The sequence below is a fragment of the Vigna unguiculata genome, chromosome 1, assembly GCF_037176805.1.
Source record: "Vigna unguiculata cultivar grain cowpea cultivar isolate G323 ecotype 2 chromosome 1, ASM3717680v1, whole genome shotgun sequence".
In the NCBI taxonomy this organism is placed as follows: domain Eukaryota; kingdom Viridiplantae; phylum Streptophyta; class Magnoliopsida; order Fabales; family Fabaceae; genus Vigna; species Vigna unguiculata.
In genome coordinates this window covers 727,599-743,909 of record NC_140792.1, presented here as the reverse complement: position 1 = coordinate 743,909, position 16,311 = coordinate 727,599, and the positions used below count along the sequence as shown (strand labels likewise).

The window sequence follows — 16,311 nt, the reverse complement described above, 5'->3', positions numbered from 1 at the left end:
TTTAAGAAAAAATGTAAAAATATAAATTTGTCATATTTTTAATTTAGTTTCCGATTTAATTTTAGTTACCTAAAATAAAAATATATAAAATTATAAAAGTTAATATATTTTACTAATTTTTAGTTAAATAATTAATTTTTAGTTACATAAATTATAAATTATGTATTAAGATATATTAATATTTTAGCATTGGTGTATTGAAATACTATGTTTATTTTAAATAGAATTTCTAAAATACAAAATGTATCATGTTGTGTATGATCTTGTAGTTTTTTAAACACTTTTAAGTATTATTTCATAAAAACTTTTAAATTATAAAAGTTAGATTGTTATAATCACATAGAATAAAATTAGTGTAGTTTGGTTCAAAATAGTACAATTTAGGTTAAAAATAGTGTATTTCAGTACAAAAGTAGTACAATTCAATTCAAAAATAGTATAGTTCGGATAAAAAATAGTGTAGTTTGGTTCAACATTAGTGCAATTCAATTCAAAAACGATTCAAAAATAGTGCAATGTAGTTCAAAAGTAGTGCATTGCAGTTCAAAATAGTGCAATTTGGAAAGCAGTTCAGTTTATAACAGTTCAATTCAGTTCATATTATGGTACTGTTCAGTTTAGTGCAGTTCAGTTCAATTCAGATGAGTCTTGGTGGTAACTACTATGCATTTCAGTTCAATTCAAAAATAGTACAATTCGATTCAAAAATAGTGAAGTTTTTTCAAAATCAATGCAATTCGATTCAAAAATAGTGTAGTTAAGTTAAAAATTAGTGTAGTTCAGTGCAAAAATAGTGCAGTTCAGTTCTTACGTAGTGCAATTCATAAAACAATTCAGTTTATAACAGTTTAGTTCAGTTCATAATATAGTGTAGTACAGTTCAGTGTAGTGCAGATCAGTCCAGTTTATTTTTAAGAAAAACAGTTCAGTTCAGTTCGTCTGAACTATTTTTCAATTCAATGCGATTCATGCGAGTTGTGTTTTTAGTTCAATATAGTTTTTGGTAGTGCATTGCAGCTTGGTTTATTTTGTCCAACCCTAACTAAAGTTGTCAACATAAAAAATACAAGTTATTGTCATCATAAAAGTACTATTACAAAAAAACTCTTAAATAATGATCAATTTTAGTAACCAAAAATATGTTAAAGAGTGATTTTCTAATTAGAGACCAATTATTTTGGTTGCCAAAACTTTAAAAACTATTTCATAATAAAAACTATTTTAATTATAAATTTAGAGACAAATTATAATTTTTTGGAACTATAAATTTATAATTTTTTTGGTTGCGAGAACTATGTTAATTGTCAATAATTTTTAATTTTTAAATTAACACCTAAATTAATTACTATATAATTGACTAATTACTTTTTGTCAATAAAACTAATTATCATTCAAAAAGTGATTCAAGTTGAAATATCAAAGCATCATAAGTAGAAAATTTTTTACCAATACGACTCACAAATTAAAAGTTTTTTTATTTATTTATTAGATTTTTCATTAGTTTATGTTATCAAAATATTAAGTTGTTTTTACCAAATTAGTTTTTCATTAATTTCCTAATGACTCCCGTGCGTTGTACAACCCTGATACTTTCCTCACCAGTCATTGTACAATGAAAGATTTGACAATTCAACAACAGAACAATTTTGTTATTTCACTTAAAAATTGTATGCTTTAAACTGTCTTGACCTTCTTCTATCTGTATAATTATATGTAAAAGAAAATTGTAAAAAGAATAATTATTACTACGAATTTTTAAAACCATTTATATGTGCATACCAATGTCAAGAAACTCTCCTGACAAACACTTCACAGTTAATAAGTATAATAATGATTATAATTGTTCAACAAAAATAACTACAGATTGACTCAATACTGTGACTGTAATTTCTTCCACCATATGTTCCTCTTGACCTATTTAAGAGTTGTACTCCTCCAAAAGAATTTGGTCTCGAAGCACGAATATGAAGGATGGTGACTCATCAAAGAATCACAATGAAAATTCACATCTTCTCCTACAACTCTTTGTCCCCCCTGCATCGCAAATTTTTCATAGAAACATGCTAAAACAAATACTTTTTTTTTTTTTTAGTTGGAGGGAGCAATCATATGGTGACTTTCCTTCTTTTTTTCCTTTTCTCCCTATTCTCTTAAATCAAAGCAATACTAAGCTTCAATAACAAGTGCCTAACCAGCAAAAAGAGTTGAAAAAAAAAAATCTAAGCCTACAAAGTTGGAAAAGTGCTCTGAGGATGTCCACCAGAAAAAAGGAACCAAGTAGCTCTCACATAAAAGCAGTTCGTCCACCCCTTCTGGTATGCCTATCATAAGCGGTATTAAATTTGTCCACCAGCTCATTCATTCCACTACACGAAGATAAAAATGAAAATTTGTTAATACTATGTCCATTCAAGGTCACAGACTTTAGAACTGAAAGTTTCACATTTCTTTTCTGGAAATATATATATTTATACATATTGGAATATATTGGGTTAATATGACAACAATTTTATAAAGCAAAAAGTGAAGAAAGTATTGAGATCGTTAGACTAAAAGGGAGGATTCATGACACAGATTGAGCTTCATGATTCTACAATAAAAGATCGATCATAATGTCATAGTAGAATCCATTTATGTATATAAAATGACTCAAACTCCCTCCCATAGCATGCACCTCTAACAGAAGAAGCTTCTGTTTCTCCTTGTGAATTGTACAGGTATGGAATGGCAGGCAGAGTAAAATGGAAGAAAAAGTTACAAATTGGTAATGGTGTTTCTGACCATTGCTTTATTGGATAACTACAAAAAATTATCCCACCACACTGATTTCCAAGGAAGTTTGGCTAAAACAAACACTTGGAGCTTTTTCTTGTTATAAAAGAGGAGAAAAAGTAAAATTATAAAACCTGAAAGAGAAAAAAGACAAAGTACAGGTCATACCTTGAGCAGTTGGTAAGCATTGCCAGGTAACTAATCAATAAGGTATCATTGTACTCCTACAGAGGAGGGAAATATTGTAAGTAAAACAAAAGATCATATAAGCATTTAGACTCCAACTGCAATATTAAGTTCACAATAGAGCTAAGCCCTCGTACTGCAGAAATATGAAATCTTCATCACAACCAACTCTAAATATCATTATTTAACCAAACAAATGAATGATGCATATGGTTGGTGGATTTCTTGCAGAGATTGGGTTCATGAATCTCTACCTAGGAAGTTTTGTTCACATTACCCTGAAGCCAGTTACTTATGAATTAACCAACAGAAGCAAAATGACACACAATTTGGGGAAATTCGACAAGTACTTGTATCCACGAACCACGGTAGAACTGGAGAAACATCTTACCAAGTAGGTATAATTACTTCCATAACAATTTGGGCATGAGTAGCATCTATAATCCAACTTGTAGGGGGGAATACTATGCATGTGATTAATGGGTGAAGCATATTTATGTCCTCTATATACTAATCACACTGCTAGCCTAGGGTACTTAATAAAAAGACCTGCACCCACATAGCTTTCACTTGTTATATCTGTTCTGTGTCATTAGGATTTAGGAAGCCATAAGCCCACTCTCTAGCTTAAAGAAGGATGCCCATCACAGTTCATGACGGTTGCTCAAATGATTCCAAGTAATAAGAGGAACCAAGTTTAATGACCATCTTTGCTCATTACAAAGGCTAATTTTAACACACCAACAAGCATGCCATCAAGTCCAAAATTTAAAATGAAAATACCATTAAGAAATCATCTTGAAATTTCCCGGATTCAATAGCAGGTAATCGTCTCAGGAGACTTGACACTTGTCTTAATAGTGAATTTTCACAAGGAACGTCCCCTGCTTTAAAACAGTAAGATTAATGATCACATTTATTGGAGTTTCAATATATGAACATGTATGATTTATAGTTCAAGCAGGAAATGGAAATATTGCTCACATAATCACATATAATATACTGTTTTGAAACGTGATTTGTAAATATGAATATAAATACTTAAAACCATGCCATGGAACTAAAACCGGATTTCTTACTTCGACAAACCATTTCTGAAAACCTTAAAGATAATTTGTTGTTTTCACTAAAAATAAAAGTTTTAACATTTCTCACAATTTAAGAAGCATTTGAGGAAGAAACTCCACAAAAAGATACTTAATAAAAGAGTTTATTTCAAAACTTCAGCAAATTCATGTGTGCGTATGATTCGTTGATCCATCCTAAAATTAGTATAATATAATTTGTAACTGAGGATCTAATTTTCTAAATTAGGAAGTCGTGCAATAAGGTATATGGCAGTGATAACTAGAAAAATCCCCTGCTACTGTGATTCCCCTTGATCCTAATCATACATCTATTATAATTTCAAACAGAATCTGGTCTCTAACTTATCAAAATAATTCAACTTATGATATATGTAGAAGATTTTATTTGCTAGTCACCCTCTTGGCAATAATAGACAAATATACACTTTGAAACCCTCTCGGCAATAATAGAGAAATATACACTTTGAAACTAAGCCAAATACTCAAGTGTTATTCTGTATATAATTTCTCACCTTTATTTACTTTTTAAACACTATATTAATAAAGATGTGGCAACTTGAAAGGCATTCAAAGTTGACAGATCAAAAGAATAATTATTTTTATTAGTCTTGAAAATTTTCTAATAGCAAAGAATATCTTATTGTCAAATGCTACTTTCGTAGAGAGGATACCCTCGTACCTTTTTGCATTGCAAGAAGATAGTGATTTAGCACCTTTATTCTGCTATGAAGCATTTTGATGGCACTGTGTATACCAGTAAGGTGAGCAGCCACTGCAATAAGAAAGTATGACATATCGTTAGATACAACTACAAAATCCAAACCTTATCCCACTAGGTGCAGTCAGATAACCAACACCATTGACTTCCACAAAGACCAAAATTCAGGAAACTTAGATCTTTGTCCACTCATTTTAATGTGAAGATCTTCCAAATTAAGTGTTTTATTGACAGGAACATGGGAATTATGGGGTGTCCAAGTCCCACGTCTAGTAGTATGGGAGGCTAGGTGGGAATATTTAAGTGTTTGGTTCTTCCCCTTAAGGTAGCGCTTTTGAGGGTGGGTTCCTCAAGTGCTTGGGTACTTATCATTTACATACTCAGACCCTCCCTGATCTTAGTTGAACAAGGTTGTAATATATTCAACAGATATCATGTTGACTATTAACTGCCCAAAACCAGTCTACCCTTCATCCAGACTTGTGACAAGCAATGTAAACTTCTATAGAAGAATATAATAACATAAGTATAGTTACCTAACAATAAGAATAAATCAAAACTTTTCCCTACTCCAAAGGCTTAATAAAGAAAGATAATAAGACCATGATGCAAATAAAAGACAAGAAAAAAACACTCACGTTGTGTTGCCGCTGAACCACCATCAGATGGCTTAAGATGAGCAACATGATCAACTGATATTCGCTCTGCTTCAACAGTCTTCAACAAAGCAAGAGGGGGAGAGAAAGAAATCCAAGTCAATCAATTAGCTGAGGAATAGTGATTTAAAATGTGAAAAAGGGTACAACAGAAGTCATAAAACCAACCTCAATAGTATAGCTTGAGAGAACAAAGATAAGTTGTGGAATCCCATCTATGACATGTAGTTCTGTAGTAGCAAATTGTAATTACAAGCACCAGCAGACAATTTCCTCAGTACAATAAGCAGCAGGCAATATGACAACAAAGAATCGACCAAATATATACCAATAAAATAAAAACACAGTCCTTTATTACAAAGAATAGAAAGCAGAAAAGTTCAAACGAAAAGAAGGGGAAAAAAAGAATTTGTCAAATTAGCCTACAAATCTCCTGATATGGATCAATAAGAATTTCTTCACAACTCTTTCTCCATGACCAAGGCTCTGTGTTGGGTAGGCATCATCTCCCCAGGTATGACATTATAATGCAAGCAAACTTTTCTCTTTGATTCTGAAAATTTACAAGTTGAGAGCACGATACCCAATTTTGTAGATGATAACATACTCTTTCCTCTTCCCAAATGAAGTGTAAGCTACTGTAAAGATACGCCAATAAAAAATCTAGGATAGATTTACATTTCTACATTTGCATAATATTAATAACCCCTTCTAAACCTATTACGGACAAGGTGTACTCCCTACATGGCAATTTAGATCCTCACCTAGGTAAAACTAATTCCTGGTGGTATTCCCTGAATTATAGCATTTAAATCCTCCCAGAATTTTATTTTGCCATGCTCTTCTAATCATACCTGGGGTGTATAGCAGTACTCATCATATGAAAGGTCTCCCCTTCCTCTACAAGCTTTAGAACTATGATCCAATCTCCTAACTTTTTCATATCCAAAAAATAACTCTCAAATACTTTTCTACAATTTATACCCACCCCCATTTCTTGATTTAATTTTTCCAGTGTACCCCAAATAAATCCAGGGGTATTTAGTTCCTTTGAGTTTCTCCTATCCCCTTGATTTCTTGTGAACACAGAATTTGTCCTCTTAATCATAGTAGCTATGGTTTCCATTGAATACCCACAGGTGTAACTAAATTAAAATCAAAACTACAGTCCAAAACAAATCCTCCTCACATCAAGTAACTCCATTGCCCACACTTTCTCATGAAAAAGGACCCTTGCTTATTTTTCACCACACACCTAGGTGTCAATGACAATGTGCAGAAGTCATAATATGGGTGTTTCTTCGGCATAACAGCCTACCATTAACACTATTATCTGATTAATCCATACAAGTATATTCAACAATGTTTTAGTTGTTTGTAGACTACCTAATACAACCCTCACCTTTTACTTAAGGATCAGCTAGATAAAGATATGAGGAAAGCAAAGCACAGCATAGGCACATTTAAGAGTTGTGGGCAATTTTATTCCTATAATCCTATTTATGAAATTGAAAGTTCACATAGAGTAAATAAATTCACCAACCCACCAAAAGAAAATGCCAAAATAGATTACTTTTGAATAGTTATCAGCAATAACATACTCATTTATGCAAGCAAAGCTAACAATTCTATACCCAGACAGCTATGTCAATTTAGAGAAAATTTCCGAATTTTAAAATAAACTTTTGGAATAAAATCAAGGATTAATAGGTCTCTAGGCAGGAATGCAAATGCAAAACTATCATGATGGCAAATGGAAGAACAAGTGTTTGATCAAACAACTCAAGGGCAGGTTAATTAGTGATATTGGAGGTGTTGCAAATGAAGTCACCACCCTCAACTCGAACCTTAATCAAAAGAGAATTATTGTAGAACTTTAATGGTAAGCTTGGATTGATCCCCATTTCAGATGACAATGTTGTTTGGTTGGAGAGAACTAAAGAAGAATCTCTTCATTGAAGAGTAAGTACGAAAGCTGTTGAGACTTGGCTAAGCACTGAAGGTAAAGTTCCTCATTCTGATGGTTTAACAGTGGCTTTGTTCAAAGATATTTCAATATTGTCATGGTCTAATGGGAGTTTGTAGAATTATTTCCTTCTAGATGATAACATACAAAATGGCAACTGCACTGAATAACTGTGGCACTGTAGAACCAGTGTAAAGTAGATGTTCTGTGCTCCTATGAAACTATCACATCGCATTTCAGCATAGCGGGCATGACGGCAGTTGTCACAGTAGGAGTTCGCAGCCACTAGCAGCTGTGACAGTGAATCTAAAGCTGAAACCCCTAATTAAGTTGTTTGGTAGAGTAAATTTCTTCAAATTGGCCCTTTTAAAACTCATCTGGAAGCACTATATCATTTGATGTTGCCCCTTTTCTTCTAATATTGACGACGAACTGAAACCTTTTTCTGTTGTTTCTCCTTTCTACTCTTATTCTCAGTTTCACATACATTATCCCATACCGGGAAGATTTTCTTTTAGAAAAGAAAATTTGGAATTCATAATACTACTACTTAGGTCAAATATTGCTTGAACAACTTTACACAATAGAAATAACTCATGTAGTAGGTTACACAGCCTCAAATAGATCAATCTCCCAAGACGTGTCATGTATCATCCATGTCTGATACCGCCTCACACACATAACTGTGCAATTCCTTTAAAGAAAATGGCATCTTGTTGAGCAGTTGGTTAGTCAATTATTCCTAGTTCAATGGATTAGTTTTCACAAGTTAGTTTTCAAGGTTTAGGAAGTAAAATCTTGTGGCAATGTGCCATATGAGAGATTCAATGGCTTTTGCTGTTCGAAAGCAATGCCTTAATCATCAAAAGTGTTTCTCACCTCTAAATTAGAATGCTTTGGTGTTCACTGTTCATCACATGGTCTGTGTTAAACATACGTCACTGCCACTGGTTTATTACCCCTTGTTGAGGATTTTTTATCCTCCAACCTTTTGTACTTCATTTTTTTCCGAAAAAAATTATTCTCATATTAAAAGAATCATTGTAAATAAAAGAATGGAAATACAGTACAAGTAACTAAAATCTTTCCTAGTTAATTTTTTCTTTTTCAATTTTGCAGCTGAGATTGAAAAAATTACATAATAGGCAACGAAATGGTAGAGATTATGTACCACTTTCATAAATACTGACTGGGAGATCCTTCTGAGAGTGATTGATAGAAGGATTGAGAAGAACATAAACTGGACTTTCATTGATATCCATCAGCTGTTCCAGCAGAGGTTCACAATAATCAGAAACTACAGCAACTTGAATTTCAATGTATTCATTATCTGAATAATGACGGGAAGAGAATTTCAAATAAACAAAGGCACAAAAATGTAAACTATTGTAAATAAAAATCAAAACCAGGGATATGTCCTCATTAACCTGTACAAAATAGAAGCTACAATATAGCATTAAAGGAAACTACATTCATGTTCAGCATAGTGATGACACTTCGTAATAATAGGGCAGTAAGGTCTTATAAAAGGCCATAGAGCATGACAATGACACTAGAAAACATGGAAGAAAAAAATGGTGAAAGTTGCACTTGTAAAATTAATTTGAAAAATATGTTAACTTTAGATGGATGGAACAAGCTGTCTAAGGAAGCTATGGGGAGGGAAGCTACAAAGTTGTTCATATGCCTTCATTTTGGAATCATATCCTTTACTATCAAAGAGTTGGTTTTTGAAGATGATCCCACTCTTAATTCTCTAAGAGTTGGAGAGTCAAGAATTTATAAACAGATAATAACAAGCATTTAAGGAAAGCAACCATCAAGTGATGGTATTGTTATCGGATCTTCCCATGCTTCTAAGAAAGCTCTAGGTGAAACTTTATCCCCACAAGTAAGGAGGGGCAAAGAGAAGATTCAATTTGGGGTTCACAAAATGAATTGCAATTTGATAGCTCTAAGTTAGAAGAGTTACTTAAGTTTGACAAGACCTTCTCTGAAGGGGAAGAGGAGGGATATTTCCTATTAGATAATGCTGAAGATAATTATGTTGGGATCAAAATTGAAGATAATTATAAACATCTGTTTGCTTCAACCTAAGCCCAATTTTAAGCTAGCTTTTTTCTCTAACTAGATTTCAATTTATCATATCCTAATTCAAAACATATATCAAATAAATCATCATCAAGAAGCATCTATTCCTCTTTCTTCGGCATTGAATTTCTCCCAAACATCTTAATCCCACGTTGATTAGAGATAAAACTAATTTTTAGTACATAAGTGAAGACAAGTCTTATCTTACAAAGTCAGTTTTATGATGTTGAGTTAAGAGTAAACTTGATTAATAATATGGTACCATAGCCACTAATATGATATCAAAGTTATAAATCTAAGATTGGTATTATTTTGCTAGACTTATCATGCCACACACTATAGGGCCCCCATTGATTCTCACACTCAAGATGTCCTCAGCGTGAGGAAGTTTTGTTGGAGATCTCTAGGCAATAAATCTAATCTAACAGAACTGGTTTTGTAAGATTCCGTAAGCATTAAACTCCCCTGCCTTAATAAAACACTATCAAAACAACTAAAATACCCTCGTGAACCCAAACCAACCTATCAACCTCAGGAATACTCAAATTGAGATCAATTGAAATAACACAAACTTACAGCTTTGTGAATATGCATGTCTGATTCCTCCGCATCACTCCCAGTCGAATACCATCCCAGTATGTAGAAGTGTGGGAACACCTTCTTATCTGGAAAAAATGACAGCTTCCAATAAAATCAACATATCCAAAATCATCAAATAAATAGAACACAAATTTGAGAGAGAAAAAAAAAATTATGAGATCCGCTAGGATAAACTTCTTCGTGTCTAAGAAAGTTTCCACAAATTAGCTAATTTTAAGTAGCAGAAGCTCGTCTCATTTTTCCTTCTTATTTTCTTGTCAAATCAGGGCTTACGGAGAAGTTGTTCCAAATAGACCCTGCTCATTGTCAAAAACGAAGCTGAGAAATTAACGCCACGCCAAAATTGTAAACCACACAACGCCAATGTTAGGTCAAGGTCGTTAAAGGTTTTAAACTGCGCTCATGATTTCGTTGAGATCCTTATGTACAATGAAATTGTGGAAAAGTGCCAACACAATTGCGATCGATAACAGAATAAAAAATGTTGACGCCGCGAACCATTAAAAAAAACACTGAACTAAACTTAACATAAAATTAAAAAACTTGAAAGGGAGAGAGAGAGAGAGAAAGAAAGGAATACTAAACAGAGTTCTTGCTTCTTCTCGAGGAAGGTGCGATCGAGGGAATGAGTGGAAGGATCGTAGAGGAGTTCGAAGCTGTTGAAGATCTCCACGGTGCGGCCCTTCTGCACTCCTATGACACATCCATAGACCCGGGGAGGGAGGGGCGAAACGACGCCGTCGCCGCCGTTGGGTGCCGCGGCGTTGTTGGTGTGCTGTGGTGCGAGGGTTGGGTTCATCTGAGACTTGACCCTCGTGTAATGGTCGGAGATGTTTACTATTACTAGAGGATGCAGCTTGAACGTCAATCCGCTACTCGAAGATGAAGCCATGACCAACGAATTTGGGGGTTTAGGGTTTATACTGGAATCGGACTCAGGTTAGGGTTTGTTGGGGCTTCAAGATTTGAGCGTGAAAAGAAAGAAACGTTTCAGGAACACTCTTTCTTCTTACTCTGCCGTGTCTTCTTTTGTGTAGCTTCTAGTGAACCAAAAAGATGATTAATCAAAAATTGGTCGAAGTTATTAAGAAACTTTGAGTTCTGACTTTATACACATAAAGTGAGCAACTTCTAAAATCAAATTTGTAATATTTTTCATAAAAAATTCAGACTATTTTGTCTTAATTTAATACGTCAATATGTTGATTAATGTTGGTTAATTTGTATAACATTTTTATTTTTAATTTTTACATCCCCTTTATTTATACTTATGTATTATACTTAATGCTAGAGATTTTTGTTTTTGGTGTTCATAATTATTTTTCATTTTTATCTTTTAAATTAAAATGATTATTTTTTTATTTTTTAATTGTTGTTTTTAATTTCACTAATCTTTATGTGATCGTTTTTGTTGAGCTTTCTTTGTGTGAGACATGGATCAAACTTAGTCACACTTAACAACTTTCATCATTCTAAGATCACAACATCACATTACCACACACCCAATCAGCATCATCAGACAGAGGCATGTGCATTTGAAACTTAGAAACCCACACACACTAAGTATAAAGTAAAAGTAAACCCAGAAACCACAAATGAGAAACAGAAGGTAAATCCAGGAACCCATACACGCTAAGCAGACAAAATACCCAAAAACCAACAAATGTTACATAGAAAATAAACTCAGGAACCTACAAATGCTACATAGAAAGTAAACTCAGGAACCTACAAATGCTACGTAGGAAGTAAACCCATAAACCATCAAACTTCAAGCAAGTAAATCTAGAAACTCACATTGTAACATCCTGACCGGATATTACAAATTTAAATAAATAAATAAAGAATTCTTACATCAGCTTCATCTATTAAAACATCATTTTCCAAAAATGCGGAAAAATTTATAACTTTATTTCAATTAAAAGTATCTCAAAAACTTTATGACTCATTTATAAAACAAATCCATGTTCATAATCAAATGGTACAATCCGTAAAATCCATAATAAAAACAACGCTATAAAAATCTCCCAGCTAGCCCCTGCTCCATCTCTATGCCTCACCAGATCTACCTGCAACACACATACACACACACACATATATATGTATACATATAACAGAATCACACCCAAGGAATTCCATCCTTTGATTTCATATCACACAGCTACAACCATACTAATTGTGTTCTACGTCTTCTAATGAGTATCTCAAGATGTCTTGCTGCCAAACCTATCGGCCACAACCGATAGAACACGTGCGGGAAACCATGCTACGGATCACACACTGTAACTCTAGGTGGAGTTCCCAATACGAGTAATATTTGTAAGTCCCAAGACTACCAAACTCATTGGTCTTATACCAAGGAGGGCAATCTATATGGACCCGCCGTACGAGCCACAACCTGCACACTCACATCGGCAACCCTCGCCAACCTGAGCCACAACTCAAGAGTTCGTTGTGTTCATCCGCCATCCCGAGCCACAACTCGAGGTGTTGACAAAAAGAAGAAGATGGGCATCTTCTTCCAATAAGGAGTTTTGATGATGATGATGATGATGATGATGACTTATGAAGAAGTATGGAAGACTTGATGATGATGCATGGAAAAATGTTGAAGACTTAAAAGAATGCTTTGATTCAAGAGATGCATTGAAGACTTAAGGGTTTAGTTGTTTAAGTCTTGTAATTTGTGTTTGTTATTTAAAATAGTTAAATTAGCATGTCAAGAGTCAAAAGGCAAAACCTAAGTAGTAGAGCACCAAGGGAATTTTATTTATTTGTAAACCTCACTAGAATAATCGATTATTCTTAGTGATAATCGATTATCTTAATTAAAACTAATTTTTGGGAAAAGTCTCTATGATAATCGATTATCCATGTTGATAATCAATTACTGATAATCAATTATCACCTGCTGATAATAGATTATCTTGACTGATAATAGATTATCACAACGAGAAAAAGTTTTTAGAAAAGTTTATGTGATAATCAATTATCACTTATGATAATCGATTATCTATGGCAATTATGACTTAACTTTTCATATTCTTAACCTAATTTCTAAATAGGCTTCTATAAATAGAGTGGTAGGCTTTCATTATCATATACAGAAGTTAGAGAAGTCTGAGTACTTGAGAACTCTCTATGGGAAGGCTTTGAAAAACCTAGTGTGGGTAGAGCGATAACTTTCATCAAGTGTGATCTTGAATGATTGAGTGTTGCTCCTATTGCTAGGAGAAGCCAGTCATCCTTTGTGTGATTCAAAGGAGGTGTTCATTCCTTGTGTGATTCAAGGAAGGTGTTTTCATCCCTTGTGGATTTCAAGGGAGGTATCTTCATCTCGTGTGATTCAAGAGAGGTGTTTTCTAAACCCTAATCTTTCTTATCATTGATTGTAAGTTTGGTTTATTTTAGTGATTGAGTTAATCTCGTTTTTGAGAGATTAACAACTGGACGTAAGGTCTTTTGATCCGAACCAATATAAATACTTTGTGCAATTTTCTCTTATCTACTCTCTTTATTTTATTGTGTTTATTAAAATAAAGGAAATAATTTTAATTGATCTTTGATATTAAAAAGGAAAATTTTAAAAGCACAATTTTTATTAAGAAACCAATTCACCCTCCTCTTGGTTTTTGTCCAAACGCTTAAAACATTCTGCTGCGCGATACCAACACGAGGGATGCCATTCTGAGTCACAACTCAAGGAATGTCACGTGCTTTACCTCTATCCCGAGCCATAACTCAAGGGATACGTTCTGAGCCACAACTTAAGGAACACCAGCAAGCCAACCTTTAGGATATCTTAGAAGCTTTGTAGATCACGCAAGAAATGCCAAGAACAAAATTCAGGTTGCAGCAAAATCGCCTAGCGCTGCTCACGAGGTGTCAGGCGCATCCCACTTCCAGACCGCCTGGCGGGGGACGCATACTGCCAGGCGCCAAGAGCCTCATCCCTCATTGCCCTGCACTTATCGCCTCGATATCGCCTAGTGGTTCGTACCCCACCGCCAGGCGTCATATCAGTAGTTGCAAAAATGCGAAATCTGGTTTAGGTTTTGGCTTACTTTCTCACACCCTCACTCACAGTTTCACTCAACCTGTTCCATTGCCATGTCTTGTGCACACCAAAAGTGCCTACAATGCTCTATCACCAACAGAATTACCAAGCCAAGAGTTCTTAGATTCAAATTGTGTTAACAGTCATCCTTAGTATCACTTATTCCCAACTCAATCATATGCCTTCTACAAATGATATGAACCCCTTTTGCCATAGAATGAACCACTACTGATATCACCTCAATTCCCCATGGGTCAGATTTACCTAAAGATATTAATCTCTTCCAAGGTCTAACAAGTTTACTTGGATTCATCCGATTTTATATATTTGTATGAGCTCTTATTTCTCATATCACTAGCACATTGTAATGAATTCCCTGTATTATCTAACTAATCACTGAAACTCACCATTTACACTTCACTGAATATCATTCCATATTCCCCTATGCCTATTGCATTATAAAATCCCTCACTTCAGAAAATGATGAATTAATTCTCCCTTCTCAATTGTATAAGTCATCACCAAGGCCTATATCTAAATATTGTCTCTAACCCTGCACTTATTAAGCACCTAACTTTCCAGGATCACAAAACCATCACAACCCCTGTAGTCACGCTAAGATAGCTACCTCTACGATGGCGCTTGGCGGCAAGCCCCGTGCCGCCAGACGGTGTGTAAGATTTCTGGGCAACCTAGAATTTGCTCCACCTTGCGAGAACTCCCAAAAATTCACCAGTTTGTCTTCTCTCTGTCCATTTCCTCCAATCCTCACACGGATTCCCTTACATTCAGACTTGCGTACAACCCACACTCAAACCTTACCAATTTCCGCTAGAATTCCACCCCCAATTGAACTCGCAGCAATCACACTCCAAGGCTTTCCAACCCTATCCAATTTTTGCACTGTTCCATCAAATTTAACATTCAATTATGCAAACTTCAAGGAAATTTGATATTAAATCATCACTTAACAAATGAAACTAACTCTTCCTCCGATCGGAGTCATCCCATAACGTACAGAACGTTATAATCAAACTAAAAGGCTCGCGTTGCCTGGCGGGTCAATCAACACAACCAGACCCTTCATCCAGAAAACCCAGAAACTGGGTACAAAGCCATGCGTCGCTTGGCGGCCAAGCCCGTGCCGCTAGGCGGTTCCACCTCTGAAACCCAAAACTCCCCAAAAATGATGAGTCGCCTGACGAGTGATGAATACCCGCCAGCAGTTTCTGGAAAATTCCAGAAAACGCGAAAATGCACAAACAGGTAGAGTATATACATTCAATTGATCATACATTCCATGCAATTAACAATACGAAAATGCAAAGTACGGTTCCAGCTCCCTTAACCTAGATTCCTTTGTTAAAAATGGGTATTCTTAAGAGTTCCTCTTTTATCACTAGGCCGCCTAGCCCTTCCCTTCAATCCAGCTTCCAATTGCACGCAAATTCTCACTGCACCCTCTCAAAATTCGTATCCCTCTGACTATGCAACTATGTCAGCCACTAAACCACTCCTTCTTTTCCTTAATTGGTCACTAATGGTTGTCTTAATTGGCAATGATGAAGGAAAAAGAAAATGACATTAACTTAGAGTTTAATTGTCATTGAAGGTCCATTAGTGGTTGTTTTCTAGTCCCTCTTGGCTCCTAGGGTTTTTTTGCCCTTTCACATTCATGCCAAAACTAATTTTGGATAAAAGAAAACTTAATTTGGTTCTACCAAGGTTTGAACTCATAACCATGCCAATATAGTTATGTACATTGAAAAATTTAGTTATGATTCAATTATTGAATTATTGATTTGTTAACAAGATCTAAAGAAACAAAGGATAATCTTTATATATGTGTGACTTCTTTTTGTAGTTACAATTATATTAAAATATATATTTATTTTTATTGTATTAGCGACATTAATTAAATATATAAATGTTAAGTGTATTATTTTGACTCTCAAAACATATTATTCAAAATCAGTCAATGTATATATCCATGACCCCATACTAAAATAATATTTTATAGTGATAATTAACTTTAATTATCTTAAATTATGTTCTCATTTATTTAAGTCTCCTTAAAAAAAATACTCTTTAACTTATATTTCATGTTTTATGTTACTAAAATTTTGTTTTTACAAGTATGAATATTCTTTTCTCTCAATCTTTTCAAGGTTTTCCTAATC

General features: G+C 34.3%; 1 protein-coding gene across 1 annotated transcript; it reads right to left on the bottom strand.

Annotated features, from left to right (window-relative positions):
• Positions 1–1,739: 1,739 nt before the first annotated feature.
• On the bottom strand, positions 1,740–11,157 carry CSN6A (COP9 signalosome subunit 6A). The gene is made up of 9 exons (XM_028066185.2): positions 10,663–11,157; positions 10,054–10,142; positions 8,558–8,651; positions 5,589–5,650; positions 5,403–5,481; positions 4,726–4,818; positions 3,742–3,842; positions 2,941–2,996; positions 1,740–2,366 (listed from the first exon to the last, which is right to left on the bottom strand). Exons 1-9 carry the CDS (start codon positions 10,967–10,969, stop codon positions 2,285–2,287), a joined length of 963 nt encoding a protein of 320 aa, XP_027921986.1. The 5' UTR covers positions 10,970–11,157; the 3' UTR covers positions 1,740–2,284.
• Between the last annotated feature and the right edge of the window lie 5,154 nt (positions 11,158–16,311).